The sequence below is a fragment of the Balaenoptera borealis genome (genome assembly GCF_965194805.1).
Source record: "Balaenoptera borealis genome assembly, chromosome: 16".
NCBI lineage: Eukaryota > Metazoa > Chordata > Mammalia > Artiodactyla > Balaenopteridae > Balaenoptera > Balaenoptera borealis.
This window is the reverse complement of record NC_138872.1, coordinates 81,709,977-81,724,505: the sequence shown is the minus strand read 5'-3', so window position 1 is coordinate 81,724,505 and position 14,529 is coordinate 81,709,977. Positions and strand designations below refer to the sequence as shown.

Sequence of the window (14,529 nt, the reverse complement as noted above, 5' to 3'; positions counted from 1 at the left end):
CAGCTGACGGGAAGAACAAGGGCCATAGCCTCCTGAGACCATGATTAAAGGTAAAGTGGTGCCAGCAGCACCTGTAATTCCCTGCTCTCCTGCAGCTTCCACCTCAGTGGACAACAATTGGCCAAAGGGGACCCAGGAGGGGAGAGAGGTCCCAGGCTGGGCTAATATAATGGCTGTGTAATCACTGCAGTCTCACAGGGCTCTGTGCTCCAACTGGGGCCCTGTGCTTGGGGGTTAGTGCTCTGCGGTCTCTATCTTGAAATTCTTAATGATTTCACCTCTGAACTTATGTTTTGGAAGTGCAGCCCGATGAGACAGTGAAGCATGTGCTGGGGGTCCTGCCTCCCCTCGATGGGTTCTCACCTGTTGGCTCCCTGCCCCCACCCAACCACAGCTGCCACCCTCCTTCCCCAGTAGGGACCTGGGCGCAGGCACACGGAGGGTCCAGGTCTGGGTCTGGGTCAGGGTTGGGCACATGTGCTATCTGTAGCAAGTCATGGGGCAGAACCCTGCGTGCCTATGGGGATCTGCCCCAGAGTATTTCCTTGTCTCAGGGATCTGGACATTAAATAACAACTTAAAAACCACCATGAAAGGTTGAGAGACTGTGGAAGAAAGAAAAAAGCTTTGTTCTTGCTTTTAAAAAAAAAAAATTTTTTTTTTTGGCTGAGCCTTATAACATGCGGGATCTTAGTTCCATGGCCCGGGATTGGACCCACGCCCCCTGAACTGGGAGCGCAAAGTCTTAAGCACTGGACCACCAGGGAAATCTTGCTTTTTGAACAAGAGGCCTCACATTTTCATTTCGTACCAGGCCTTGCAAATTATGTAGCTGTCCCTGGTCCCAGGAGAAGGTACAGAGAGCCAGCCCCCCACCCGTGGTGGTCTTTGGAGAAGGGCCCTCCTTATTTCCTCAGGCAGTTTCCTTAGTTCCTTAGGTAAAAGGAACAGCTCTTTTCCCCATGGAGACAGCATTCCCACTTGCATCCTCTCTGGCCCCTTCTGCCCAACCCTTCCCTAGCTCTCAAGGGAGGGATGACTGGGTGAGGTGAGGGTGAGGAAGACGCATAAAAGTGCCTGTAAACAACAGATGCCACAGGTGGTTTATTGAGGTTCAAACCCCAGCCCCTCCTGCTGCAGGACACAGGTTGGCCATAAAGTTATGGTCCCAGCGGATCTTTCCCACCAAGAAGGCTGGGCAGGTCCCAGGGCCTAGGAAACCTTCCAGAGTGGTCTCTAGCTGTAGTGGGGGGGACCCTGCTCCTGCAGAGGAAGGGGCTGTGATTGAGAGAGCAGATGCCGCTCCCTGATTAGCTGACAGTATGACCATCCCATTATGGAAGGCACTGCTCACCTACTCCTACGTTGCAGGGCCTGGGGTGTGTGGGTGTCTGCGTTGGCGTCATTGCTGCGGCCCTTGGAGGTACGGTAAGGGCTAAAAATGAGTCAGCAACGGGAGGTGGTGCACAGGCATCTCGGTCACCCAGAAATCACCCGAGAGGAGAGCAGGCGCTCTTGGCAGGGGGCAGGGCATGTGCCCCGCCCCCACCAGCCCACGGGCCTCAGAAGTTGTTATCGATGTTCCAGACGTCCCCGCTCAGCGCGTTGGCTGCCCCCTGCAGCGTCCAGGTGAGCAGGGCCAGCTGGCGCCGGAAGCGGCTCTCCTGGAAGCCCAGGCCCCGCGCCACCTGGGCCTCCTCCCCAAGGGCCCCGGGGCCACTCGAGCGCAGCAGCCGCACGTGGTCCAGCAGGGCACCCAGCGTGTGATCTCCGCGACCCAGGAAGATGTGGCGGAACGGTGAGTCGGCCGCCGACACGTACTGGGACAGGAAGTAGAACTCCACCTGCGCCGAGAAGGGGATCAGGTTGGAGCCCGAACAGCAGTTCCAGACCAACCTTGGGACCTCATGCGCGCTTAATAAATATTGTTGAGCAGCCTGTTTAAGTCCCACCTCCCTTCGGCTACCCAATCAGGAATGGTCGTTCTGTGACGTCATCAGTAGTCAGGTAGGATGCGTCCTCCCACTGTGTTTTGGGTTGGATCCCTTTCTTTCTACCCCTTGAGCTTCCAAGCCTGCATCTTTCTTCCTCACGCATTCACTTCCCCGCCCAAAGCCTCAAAGAACCGTGTATCGTCCTGCTGTTCCTCACCTCCCCATACCCCAGTCATTCCTGCTCGCCTGCGTGAAAACCCAGAGTCAAACGACAAGGGGACAGGCCAGCCCTAATGAAGTGCCTGACTCTGAGTCCTCACCCTCTTGACTCAGATGCTGTCGGTCTCTCCTGAGATGGCCGCGCTCCTAGCCCAGTTTTCCCACCCCTCCGGTTCCTTCTGCTCCCACCTGTGGGCAGCCCCAGGGTTCGACCTCTACTTTCTCCTCTTCTCATTACCTACAATCCAATGGTTTTCAACCCTGGCTGCACATTAGAATCACTTGAGGAAGATTTTTAAATTACCATTGCATGGGTGCCACCCCAGCAGAATCAGAATCTCTAGGGGTGGTCTCACACACTCATGTCTTCTTAAGTCCTCCACCTTTCACTCAGAGAGCTCATCCACGCCCCTGGCTTCAACTGGGACCTCATGGGGACAATTGCCAAGTCTACTCCACAAATCATCGCCTGGAATCCTGTCCCCCAGTCTGCTGGATCTCCCCACTGGGGTAGGGGGTACCCAGCCACAGCCTCACACACATGTGGACACCAACTTCTTCCAAAACCTGACCTGCGCACCCAATTTCCCTCATGAGCACCATGGCATAACCCAGGTGCCAGGCTCTCAACCTCAAAGGTGAATAAGAGTTGGGTGGACACAGGGTCAGACTTTGGTTTCCAGTTTCTCTTTGGGGTCAGACTGCCTGGTCCTTAATTTCAGCTTCACCACTTACTGTGTGATTTTGAATAAGTCACTTAGCCTCTCTGAGCCTCAGTTACTGTGTACAATACTAGCAAACTCACAGGATTTGGAAGAGTCCTATGGGAGAAAGTGAAGTAAAGCCTTAGCACATGATAGCCCTCAATAAATGGCAGCTGCTATTATTATTCTCCTCCTCTTCCCTCAACACCCAGTCTGTCCATTTTTCCTTCCAAATGTCTCACATCAGTTCAATCCCCCCATCCACCCAGAGCTCAGCTATCACTAACTTCGTTCCCTCTTCAAGCCATTTACACTCTGGCCAAGTATTTCCTAAAATTCCACTTTGCCCACATCACCGGCCTGCTCAAAAACCTTCCAAATTTCCTTGATGCCCAGACCCCCAAAACCCAAACATCCTTTTTTTTTTGCCTTGACGTGTGGCATGCGGGGATCTTAGTTCCTTGACCAGGGATCGAACCCGTGCCCCCTGCAGTGGAAGCGAGGAGTCTTGACCACTGGACCACCAGGGAAGTCCCAGAACCCAAACTTCTTATACTGGCATTCAAGTCTCCCCATAGTTGATCCCTAACCCACTCCCCTCCGCTCCTCCACAGGGCTTCTGTTCTGGCTCTGCTGGTCTACACACTACTCCCAAGGAAAGCCAGGCCTGTTTCACTGCCATGCCCTTATTCTTGGTGTCTCCATCCTGAAACATGCTCTTTTTGCACCAGCCCAAGTTCTGTCTGTTCCTCAAGACCCACATTATAGTCTAAAGCAGGGGTCAGCAAACATTTTTTGGAAAAAGCCAGATCGTAACTATTTTAGGCTTTGCAGGCCACACTGTTTCTGTTGCAACTACTCAACTTTGCTGCTGTAGCACACAAGCAGCCACACACAATAGGAAAATCAACAAGCATGGCTGTGTTAAAATAAAACTTCATTTATGAAAACAGGTGGCAAGCCAAATTTGGCCTGCTGGCTAGTTTACCAACCCCTGGTTTAGAACCACAAAGTTCCCTGGGTCTGGCCCAGCCCTGTTTGAGGTTCTGAAGCCCTGCATCTTTTACTCTCCAGCCCTGAGTCTGAATCGTGTCCCTTACACACAGATGCCCTTTATCACTTGGGGGGCACATTGCAACTTCAGGGGTAGGGTGAGGGGGGGTGTCTTTTTTGTGTCTGTAGAGTCTGGCACAGCAGGGGTTAAAGCAAGATCTGTGAATGAGAATGAATCGCCCATTCCAGAAGAAAGGAGCCAGGACCAAAGAGCAAGATGGGTGGGTTTGCGAACAGAAAGACGGTATGAGTGATGCCAAGTGAAACAGGCAGGGACACAACAGGAAAAAGGAGGAGGGAGAAAGAACAAGACCTTGCAAGGGCCAGACATATCATCCCCAAACCGCGCATGTGTACACTGCGGGGTCCCGGTTCACCCCACACTCACTGAGGATGGCCCTGCTTATCATTTTGCCCTATAGACTTTTCCCCTCGCCTACAGTCCCTACCCACCCATTTCCAGAGATCAAAGGGCTGCAGGGTTGAGTTCTTGGGGTAAGGAAATGGAAGGAAGAGGATGGGTTGGAACTGGAGCTGGGGTGCAGGTTGCAAAGTATTCAAAGCTAAGCAGGAGGGAATAATAATCCTGTATAACTTTCACATGACACCTCCTCCAGGCAGCCTTTCTGGGTTTCATCCATCTCACCAGAAGTAAGAGAGCTCTCTACGCTCTGAATTGTTTACACCATTTGCACCTCCCAAGCCATAATCCTGTGCCTCTTAGACCTTGGACCACCGTGGACATGCTTCTTCTCTCCAGAAGGGAGAGGAGGCGGTGGGGAACCGGAGGGGGCGCGGTTGTCCCAGTTCTGCCATGCGGTGGCCGGGCGACTGTGGCTAAGGGGCTGACCCTCCCTGTCTCATCACTTTGCGGGCCCGCCTCTGTGGTCGCTCCAGCTTGGCGGGTCTGTGAGCAAAGCACTGTGAGTCCAGGACTGGGAACGCCCCGAGGACAGGGACAAATGAAAGCGGAACGAGGGGAGGACAGCGCACTGGCGCAGATCCGAGAGGAGGGGCCCCACGCCGCCGGAAGAGGGCGGGGCGGCGCGGCCGGCGGCGGCCGGGCTGGGCGGGGCCTCACCCGCATAATGCGCACGTTGTACATGCGCGTCAGTCTTTCGTCGCTCTCCTCCGAGCTGTAGATCTCCTTCCGCAGCTTCTCGGCCGCCCGGATGTAGTCCCCCCGCGCCGAGTACACCCACTGGAGGGTCAGCCCGCGGGCCTGAGGGCGAAGGCGCGGGCTGGGGCCGGCGGCAGGGGCCATGACCCTGGCCTAGGGTGGGGGTCCAGGTGCTGGGGGACGGAGCTGGGACCCCGGGCCTGGCAGGAGTGGGGAGGTATAGGGGGACAGAACGCTGGGGGCAGAATGAAGGGAGAGAGAAGACCTGTGCGGTTGGGCGGGTACCAGCCGGGTCCTAGGGGCTTAGTGACTGGGGCAGGAGTAAAGGGGCCAGGTTGCCAGAGGGGACCTAGACCAAGGGGAGAGGGGCCAGATCCCCTGGCCCGGGCAGCACTTTAATGGGATATAGCACCCCCCACCGCCAGAAGCCGGGAGCAGGTTTGGCGTCTTGGACCTTGAGGTCCCCAGAGAACTCATTGAGGCTGCCGATGTGCCTGAGGACCACATCCCCATAGCGGCCGAAGTCGAGGGGCAGCAGGTGATCGTGGCTGAGCCGGATGAGGAGCTGCCCGGCGAGCTGGGCCACAGCCTGGGCCACGGCAGGCAGGCGGCCCCGCAGTACCCTGTGCAGGTTCTCATAGGTGTCGTCCTTCGTGTGCAGGAACGGGTACACCGGGCCATCCTGCCGGGACAGGGCGGAGGCTGGCGCGCGCGCACGGTGCGAACAGGCCCAGGGGCTGCTGCTCTGGGGCGGGGCCCGGAAGTCTCACCTCCATGAAGGAGAACTCAACGGCAGGGACCCCCGCGAAGGCCGTGAAGGAATAGGCACTGCTGTCCATGGGTAGCGGCCGGATCCTGGGGATGGGCAGGTGGGAGCGCTGTGTGGGTTCAGGCTCTCCCCACATATCCCCCCCCAGCTCTCTTCCCGCCCCTCCCTGCCCAGCTTACACTTCAGCTTCCCAGCTGTGATTGTTGAACACCACCTGCTCGAAGAGGGTCTGGCCACTGCGGTTAGGAGAGTCCACCTGGGGGCAGGGTGGGGGGCACCAGTCAGGCTCTGGCGGCCACCAGCTTCCCTTCATCCCCCACTCCTGGCCGGGCTCTTGCCTGCTTTAGGATGTTCTCGATGAGGCTGATCAGAAGGGGGCTGGTCTTGGCGTGGAACTTGTCATCCCCTGCGGAGAGGGATGCCGGGCTCAAGGCTTGGCCCGGAGGGCAGGGTGCACCAGAGGGGGCCCAGGTGGTGGCACTGCCCCCGCTCACCCAGCACTGCGTTGTCCAGGCTCACATAGACTACGGCTTTGAGGTGCAGCACGCTGAGGTAGCCCTGTGGGTGAGGGGTGTGGGGTGTGAAATCCCCCCGCCTCGCCCCGCTGCCTGACTGCCTGCCCAGGACCCCAGCTTACCTCCAGCCACTCCATGGAGCCCACGCTCCCAAAGTCACCACCATCCCAGCTGATGAAGAGAAGACTTCTGCGGGGCCGGAAGCCTGGGGGCAGTGGGGGTGGGGGGGGAAGGAGGGAGGATGGGCTTGGCTGGGGGCCAGGCAAAGACCCACCTCTTTGTCTTCCTCTGTCCTGGTCCCCTGGGGTCTCTCCTTCCCTCCCATCAAGCCCCCATCCCAGCCCATCTCACTTGGGTCTACCCTGACTCAGCTGTATCAGTGAGGGGGATTGCTTCCATAGCGAATCTCCTGCTTAATCTTCACTCAGACATGGACTATTAGTACTTTCATGTTTAAATGAGGAAATGGAGGTGAAGTGACTTGCCCAGGGCCACACAGCCAGGACGTGGAGGAGTCAGGTTTGGAGCCCAGGTCTCAGGGGCCACCCTCCAGCCTGTGCTCCTAACTGCCTCTCTGCCCTGTCCTAGCTCAGACCACAGCCCCAGCTGCCCGGCCCAGGCCCAGGCCCTGACCTTACCATTGCTCACCATGGAGGAAAAGGTCCGCACCAGCTCCAGCAGTATGGCGGTCCCCACAGCGGACTTGGCTGCTCCTGGGCCCCATGCATCCCTCTGGGCCCCAATGACAACATAGTGATCTGGGGGAGGGGATGTTGGGGCCCACCTCTTACATGGGCAGAACCCAGAGGCTTCTCCCTCGACCCTGGGAGGATCCATTTCTCCAGGACCCTCACATCTCTGCAGCCCCTGCCCTGCAATCCCTGCTGCCCCTAAAGAGAGCTCCTCTCCTCCCCTTGGCCCTTCCTGGGTGGGCTGCTCTCTCATCACGTTGCCTGGGGTCATTCTGGGCTCCATTACCTCCCTGATTGGGGTGCCCCTCTGTTCACCAAGTCCTGACAGGTTTTAAATCTCTCTCTAACCCTTCCCACTCCCACTCCCACCACCAGCGTCCTCATCGGAGCCTCATCACAGCCCTCCCTGTGCCTCTTCCTTCAGTGCTTCTAGGTACCGCACTCTTTGGCTCAGGAACCCACTTTGGTTCCCCACTGTTATCCACAACAAGTTATGCTTGAAAGGCTCATCTATCTAGTCTGACCTCCCTTTCATGCTGTAACATCACCCAACTTACGCTTGCTCACCTCTGGTGCCAGGGACCTCACTACTGTGCAGAACTGCCCATTCTGTCTCTGGACAGCTTCAACCGTGAGATCTCCTCACTGCCACCCCCCTCAGTCCCAGCCCATCCCCAACTTGCCAGCCTCTCCCCCTGCTAACCCCAGCTCCCCCGCTGCAGGGTGTGGGTGATGCTGGATAAGCAAGCACACCTGGCTCTGAGCGGCCCTCGATGCAGCCAAAGATGTTGCTGATGGGGGTGGAGGCCCTGTGGTTGTTGACCCCTAGGTGCAGGCCTGGCCCAGGGCCCAGGCGATAAGGGGAGACTGGGAGGTGCCCCTGCCATTCCTGGGGGGCCACAGGGCCTTCAAGCTTCCTGGGGAAGGGGTAGAGCAGAAAGGGTTAGAAGTGGCAGAGAGTCCCAGGCTATAGAAGAGCCCAAAGCCCCCGCTTCACTCTTTCTCTCCCTCCCACCCTCTGGCTCCAGCTCTCTGCATCTGTACTCTGCCTGAGGGGCCAGTGCAGCCAGGGCTGCCTTGGACAGTTGTGCAGGTTGTGTCCTGCTCAAGAGTGCCCAGCAGAGGTGGGTGTGATATCCAGCTGGAGCTCCACTCACCAAATGGCAAGAGGCCGTGCCCACCCAGAAGAAACACCTTGTTCTAGTTCACCCAAAGGCACGTTATGGGCCAGCTGCAGCCTACCTCTCCCTGCCTCCTCCCCTCCTGGTCCCCACGTGGCCCCCACCTCAGTAGGAGGGAGGCAGTGTCCGCGCTGATGGGCTGGGCTGGGATGATAGGGAGGCCCGAGGACTGGACCGGAGGGAACTGGGTTTGATTGAAGGAAGGGAAGCCAGGTGTGTAGGGGTCTCCCGTTCCCAGGTGCACCTGTGGGGAGAGGGTTGCCCACGCTGAAACTGTGAGCCGGGCTCCCCAGAATAGGGCGCCAGCCTCATCCTAGGCAGGCTGTGCAGCCCTGGGACCACAGGAAGGCACTACTGGCTCCCCGAGACTCACATGTCCATACACAGCCCGGTGGCTGGACAGGCTGAGCTTGTGTGGGCCCTGGGAGAAGTCTGCCGGGTCCGGGTATATGAGCACTCCTTGGGCCCCAAAGTCCTGGGCACTGGCCACCTGGGGAAGGGAGGTGGCTAAAGGACCCCTTTTCCCAGAGAAAACGGATTTATAAAGGCTGAAGGAGCAAGTAAAAGTGGAATGGCACGGCCTCCGATCTGCAGCTGTGGATCCACAGAGAGGCTGTGGGCACCCCCCGGACCTCGCCTTCTGCCCTCCCGCAGTGCCTCGGCAGCCCCCAAACCTCACTGTACCCCACATTCCCTCCCGTTTCTGTTCCCCACCCCAACCTCCTGATTTTGTTCCCTGCCAACAGTTTCTTACGACCCATTTGGTTCTTCCCTTTCTCTCTCTGACCGCCTCCTAGACAGACGCTGCCTATTTGCCGCCATCCGATCTCCGGACTCCCCAGCCGGCACCCTCCCCGCTCCGCCCCAACCCGCATCCAGGGACCCTCACCTTCTGGGCAAAGTTGATCACCCCCAAGCGCACCAGCAGGAGGCGCCCCTTCGGCTCCACGCCCCGGGCCCGCAGGTCCTGCAGGTCCTCCGGCCGCCCGTAGTGGGCGTACACCAGCTCTCCCTGGGGAGGGGAGGATGGGAAGGACGGTGAGGCGCGTCCCTGCCCCACCGCCGGGGAAAGGGCGCGCTGCCCCATCCTGGGGACCGGCACGAGGCGCTCACCGTGGCGTTGCCCGTGGCGCTGTAGGGGCAGTAAACGTCCGGGTCCTCCAGTGGCAGCTGCTCCCCGTGCTTCCCGGCGGCATCCACCCAGTGGAGGGCGTTGGGGTGAGCCCTGAGGAGCGGGGGTGGTGAGCGTCCCACCCACAGGCCGCCCACCCCTCCTCGCCCCCCACCCCCACCCCCTGCACTCACGGGTCCGGGAACTGCAGCCCCACGTAGTGCGTGTCCATCCACACGTGGTCCAGCTTCTGGCGCAAGAGCACCGCGCGGAGGTCCCGAACCAGGGCTGCCATCCCGGCCGAGCCGGCTACCCTTTCCCGAAGGCTGGTTTGCCTGCGCAGGGAGAGGGGGCATTGGGGTGCGGGAGGAGAGAGGGGCAGGGACTTCTGGGTACCTGGAGGAGAGGGCGGGAGCGGGGGAAGGATGCCAGAGGTGTGGGGTGGCCCCAGCCCTGGGCAGTGAGGGGCTCTTAAGGCTCTCCTGCCATCACTACCAGGGCTGCGCTGGGGGGTCTCCAGGGCCTCCTTCTGCTTAAACCTCAGCTTCTGATAGCCAGGGGTCCTGTCCACCATCCCTTAGGTTCTTCACAGGTCAGGCCAAAGTTACCAATCTACCGACTGTCCCCTCCACACATACACACACTGGCCTGTGCTTTGCCCCAGGCATGAAAACACTTTTCTTCCAAAGGGCTATCTGGGCAGAGGTGAGGGGCCCTGCATCTCTCTCATCCTCCAGCTGGGCCTAATGGAGACACCTTACACCAAGGTTGCCGGTGGAATCTGGGGTCACTTGTCTGGTTGGAGACCTCACCTTGTCTTCTTCCATAGTCACCACCTAACTAGCCAGCCTGCTGTCCCTGGAACTCTCCCTGATCTTCCATCTCACCTGTGCCAGCATGGCCCCTGCACGGCCTCGCTCTCAACCAGCTCCACCTGTGCTCTTTCCACGGCAAACAAACTAACCCCCTCGGCATCATCACCGAATACCCCTTCTACCTTTTGCCTCGGCAGAAACCTGGCTGTCCCTTGGGAGGCCAGGTCTCCTTCAGGACATGTGAAAAAGGCAGCTCAGGCTCTCATACCACCCAGGCCCAGAGAGGAGGTGTGCTTCTGGCTCCTCTGTTCACATTTCTGACCATGAAACTCTCTTCCTTCAAAGGCCGTGCCATCCAGCAGTCCCACCCTCTGTCCTTCCTCACTGCTGTTATCGTCTAGCCAATTGGTCACTTATCCACTTTCAGTGAAGACTTTGGCATCTGGCCAGCCACTTCCCTGGCCACATCCTGGATCTTGTCCCCAGAACTCCACCTCTGGAATACTGATCCAATTTACTGAACACCTACTAAGCGCTAGGCATGGTGGTAGGTGCTGGAGACTCCAAGATAAATAGGACACAGTTTATCATGTAAATCTTAAAAGTTCCAGAATCTCACTCTCTGACCGGAGCTTTTCAGGTTGGAACTCACTCCCTTAGGCTCACTATACCTGTTCTTCAACCCCATGGAGCACGCCACACTGTCCAATTTTTCCACGTCTATCAGCTCCTCCCTGGTTTCCCTTCCTTCCCCATCCAACCTAGAGTCATACATCACCTCATTGCCCGCTCCCTCTCACTGCTCCCGTCTTGCCTCCCTGCCCTTTGATGGCATCCACAGTGCCACACCCCACCTCCCTAGATCCATCCACTTGCTCAGGCTGTACCCAGACTACTAAGTGTTGCTCAACGGAAAAAACAACAACAACAACAAAAAACACCATGCAGGTAGGGACTTCCCTGGTGGCGCAGTGGTTGGGAATCTGCCTGCCAATGCAAGGGACATGGGTTCAAGCCCTGGTCCAGGAGGATCCCACATGCCGCAGAGCAACTGAGCCCATGCGCCACAGCTACTGAGCCCACATGGCACAACTACTGAAGCCCATGTGCCTAGAGCCCGTGCTCCACAACAAGAGAAGCCACTGCAATGAGAAGCCTGAGCACCACAACGAAGAGTAGCCCCCACTCGCTGCAACTAGAGAAAGCCCGCGCGCAGCAACGAAGACCCAACGCAGCCAAAAATTAATTAATTAATTAAAAAACCAAACCAAAACAAAAAAACATGCATGTTGTTGATGCCACAGATTCAAGCAAAATGGATCCAGCAGTGTATCAACAAATAATAATACACTTCGATCAAGTTTATGTTCATCTCATGAAGACAAGGAAATCTGTTAATACAAATGACTACATAAACGTTAAAGAAGAAAAATCATGTGATCATCTCAATACATTCTGGAAAAATATTTGAAAAAAAAATTGATTCTTGTTCCTCCTTTCCTGATCATTAAAAAAAAAGAAAAAGTCTCAGTAAGTTAGGAATAGAAGGAAACTTCCTTAATTTGCTTTTAAAAACCTCACTGGGGGAATTCCCTGGCGGTCACTGCCGAGAGCCCGGGTTCAAAAAAAAAAAAAAGCGACAATGACAAAGTATTAGAAAAACATTCCTATGAAAGTTAGGAACTAGGCAAGGATATTTACTATCTCATTACCTAAATTCATGTCCTCTCCAATGCAATAAGAAATGAAAAAGACATAAAAAATATATGCATTGGAAAAGAAGCTATGCATCTCTCACTAAATATAGATTATATAATTTTCTACTTAGGAAACCCAGGAAAATCCACTGAAAAAATGATTCCTGACCTCTTCTCTGGACCTACCCGGGCAGCTCCGTCCCAGTAGGAAAAGGTGACCTCAGCAGGACAAAAGAAATGCTGGCCTGCTCACGCTGGGCTGGCAGACCCCACAGATTGGGGGATGGTCTTTGCCCACAAATGCATTTGCTGCTTTTTCTGATTCCCTAAGTCCCCCCTTCTCAGAGCCCCCCAGAGCTCCCCACTGCCACGGGTCAAAATCCAAGCTCCTCAATGTGGCACTCAAGACTTTTCTGGGTCTGTCCCACTTCATATGTGGATGCTGGACCCCTCTGTGCTCATTCAGTCAGCTCCCTCAGCTTCCAAATATGTCATCTGCTGCCCTCCCTCCCCTCAGCTCCAAACGCCTGCTATCCTTCCCAGGACCACTGAACAGGGAGGCCAGGGCAGCAGGTGGAAGGACTCAGGGTCCTGGGTGAAGAGGAAGGGAGGCTGAGTCTGAGGGCCTGGAATGGGACCGGCTGATCCTCACCTGATGGTATCTTCCAGACGTCCCTCCCCCAGGTGCCGCAGAAACATGGCCTGGAGGTCGCTCCAGTACAATGTGCCCTGGTGGGAGTCCGGGCCCAGCTCATGGTTCACGTCCTCGCTGACCACCATCACGTCATCCCCACATGCCTGGCAGGACCCCCGGAAGACCACGTAGCCCAGGAGGAAGGCTGGTGGGTGGCAAGATGGAGATTCTCCTTGTGCCCCTCTCTGGACCCCAGATCTCCCCCCCAGCCCAGACCCTCCACTGGGGGTGGGGATGACTCTCACCCCCAGTGAAGATCAGTAGGGCTGTCAGGACCAGGTAGGGGGCGGCTCTTCGTCCTGCTGCTGCCCAGAGTCTGGGGTTTTGCCGAACTGGTCGAGAGCCCAGGGGCTCGGGGCCCCTCAGCTCCATGGGGAAGAAGTGGGCCGGTAGCTCGGTCCCCTCCTCCCTTTCTTCCTCTTCCTCCTCCAGGGGCCCCTGCTGGGTGCCCTCCACACGCTTGTAGATGGTCTGAGAGGGTCCTGGGGACAACCTTTGCTGTAGGGGCGTGGTGGACATGAAATCGGGGAAGGAGGCCTGGAGGATGGGGAGGAATCTGGCAATAACAGGGTCAGTGACTTTGGGGTGCCATGAGCACAAGGCAGGGGAGAGGGTCCCAAGAGGCAGGCTGGAGGGGAGAGTAGGAGGTGGGAAGGGGAGGGGCCAGCCTTGGGGTTTGGGAGGGGACTGAGGACCTGGAGAGAAGGCCTAAGGGTCTCCCAACCCCACTCTATCTTACCGCTCTCTGGAGTAGACCCCAAAGCCGCTCCATGCTCGTGCCCCCTCCTGAGCCCTGCAGTCTGTCCCCCACCCCCAGTGATAAACCGTTTGTGGGAGCCCCAAGAGGCCCCTTATCAGCCCTGGCAGGCAGCCTGAGCCCAGGCCCTTCTCTGCCTCCCCCCGTCCCAGGGTGGGGGCACAGTCTGGGCTTCAGGTCAGCCTTCCAGACACGGCTCCCAGCCCAGGCTAGAGGATGAGGGGCTGTGCCCTCCCCTGCCAATCCCTCCGCAGTCCCACTCCTGCCCTCTTCTTGCAAAACAATCAATTTTTTGGCCTTGGGGCAGACTTTGGCCTCTAGTTCCCGTCAAGGCTGGGGGAGGAGGGCTGATGGCTGGGGAAGGCGGAGATATGGATGCCCCCTCCACCCTCCTGCTTCCTCCCCTCCCAACGTCCTTGGGGACCCCTTCGTAAGCTCCCCACCATGAACACCTCTGCCCCTTCCTCATCTGGCTTGCAGGCTCCCCAGTACCCAAGCCCTGTAACACATTAGCTGCCCTCCCAGTGGAATCCCTAGCTGAAGGGGCCACAGTGGTGTGACCTGGGGTTTGGCCTGGCCATGTGGGTGTCTGTCCCATTGGAATCAGGCTGCAAGGGGGGTCCAGGCTCCTGCTGGCTGCTGGGGAGGGAGGTGCATGGGTGGGAGCACATGGTCAGGCAGGACCGGTGAGTGCTCCAGGATGGGGATCCTGCCTGGAGTCAGGGATCTGTGGGTCAAGGCCCACCAGGCATCAGTGGAAAGAGTCCTGGCCAAGGCATGGGCAGAGCTGGGTAACGTTGGACAAGTCATGGTCCTCCCTGGGCACCTGCGCCTCTTTGGTTACCAAAGGACTTGGACCACACGGATTTCTATCTCTTTGGGGTCTGGGGACCTCAGAACACAGGCACAAACTACTAAGTTTTACCTACAGTTTCAGGCAGGGGGCAAGGAGCTCTGGAATGGAAGGGCTCAAGGGCCCGGTGTCGGGGTCTTCCTGGGAGACCTCAGTTCCTACCCAAGTTGGGAGACAAGTTCTGAGCTGCTGGGGCGTACCGGTGCCACATTCCCTGTCCCACTCTTGTCACCGCCTAGCGCCCCGGAAAAGACAGCGCAGTCCCGTCTCACCTGAGTTGTGGGTCCAGGGGTGCTTAAGTGCGGCCTCCCTGGAGGCCCGAGGCCCCGCCCACCCAAGGTCCCACCTCCGGCCCCGCCTCTGGGGCGGCTCCTCGGCTCCGCCCCGCCCCTACCGCCGCATCCTCTCTCCTGCT

The 14,529-nt window shown here is 57.7% G+C and overlaps 1 protein-coding gene and 1 long non-coding RNA gene across 6 annotated transcripts; one reads left to right on the top strand and one right to left on the bottom strand.

The window, feature by feature from the left end:
• Positions 1 to 1,089: 1,089 nt before the first annotated feature.
• On the bottom strand, positions 1,090 to 14,519 carry TFR2 (transferrin receptor 2). 2 transcript variants are annotated; one of them, XM_082361287.1, is made up of 19 exons: positions 14,277 to 14,519; positions 12,750 to 13,002; positions 12,463 to 12,649; positions 9,493 to 9,633; positions 9,301 to 9,412; positions 9,077 to 9,199; positions 8,561 to 8,677; positions 8,292 to 8,431; positions 7,760 to 7,923; positions 6,953 to 7,072; positions 6,437 to 6,519; positions 6,294 to 6,357; positions 6,138 to 6,205; positions 5,979 to 6,055; positions 5,801 to 5,885; positions 5,485 to 5,712; positions 4,992 to 5,132; positions 2,255 to 2,391; positions 1,090 to 1,844 (listed from the first exon to the last, which is right to left on the bottom strand). In XM_082361287.1, the coding sequence occupies exons 2-19, from the start codon at positions 12,874 to 12,876 to the stop codon at positions 1,598 to 1,600; spliced, it is 2,361 nt and encodes a 786-aa protein (XP_082217413.1). In that variant the 5' UTR covers positions 12,877 to 13,002; positions 14,277 to 14,519; the 3' UTR covers positions 1,090 to 1,597. The 2 variants fall into 2 exon arrangements, with proteins under 2 accessions (XP_082217413.1, XP_082217414.1); XM_082361288.1 differs by lacking the exons at positions 2,255 to 2,391; positions 14,277 to 14,519 and adding an exon at positions 13,244 to 13,560.
• Positions 5,007 to 11,778, top strand: LOC309613868. Of its 4 annotated transcripts, XR_014235917.1 has the most exons (6): positions 5,007 to 5,118; positions 5,692 to 5,748; positions 8,035 to 8,221; positions 8,989 to 9,151; positions 9,326 to 9,405; positions 10,128 to 11,778. It is a non-coding gene; the product is annotated as an uncharacterized lncRNA (long non-coding RNA). The 4 variants fall into 4 exon arrangements; XR_014235918.1 differs by lacking the exon at positions 5,007 to 5,118 and having other exon boundaries at positions 5,582 to 5,697; XR_014235919.1 differs by lacking the exons at positions 5,007 to 5,118; positions 5,692 to 5,748 and adding an exon at positions 5,768 to 5,871.
• Positions 14,520 to 14,529: the final 10 nt, after the last annotated feature.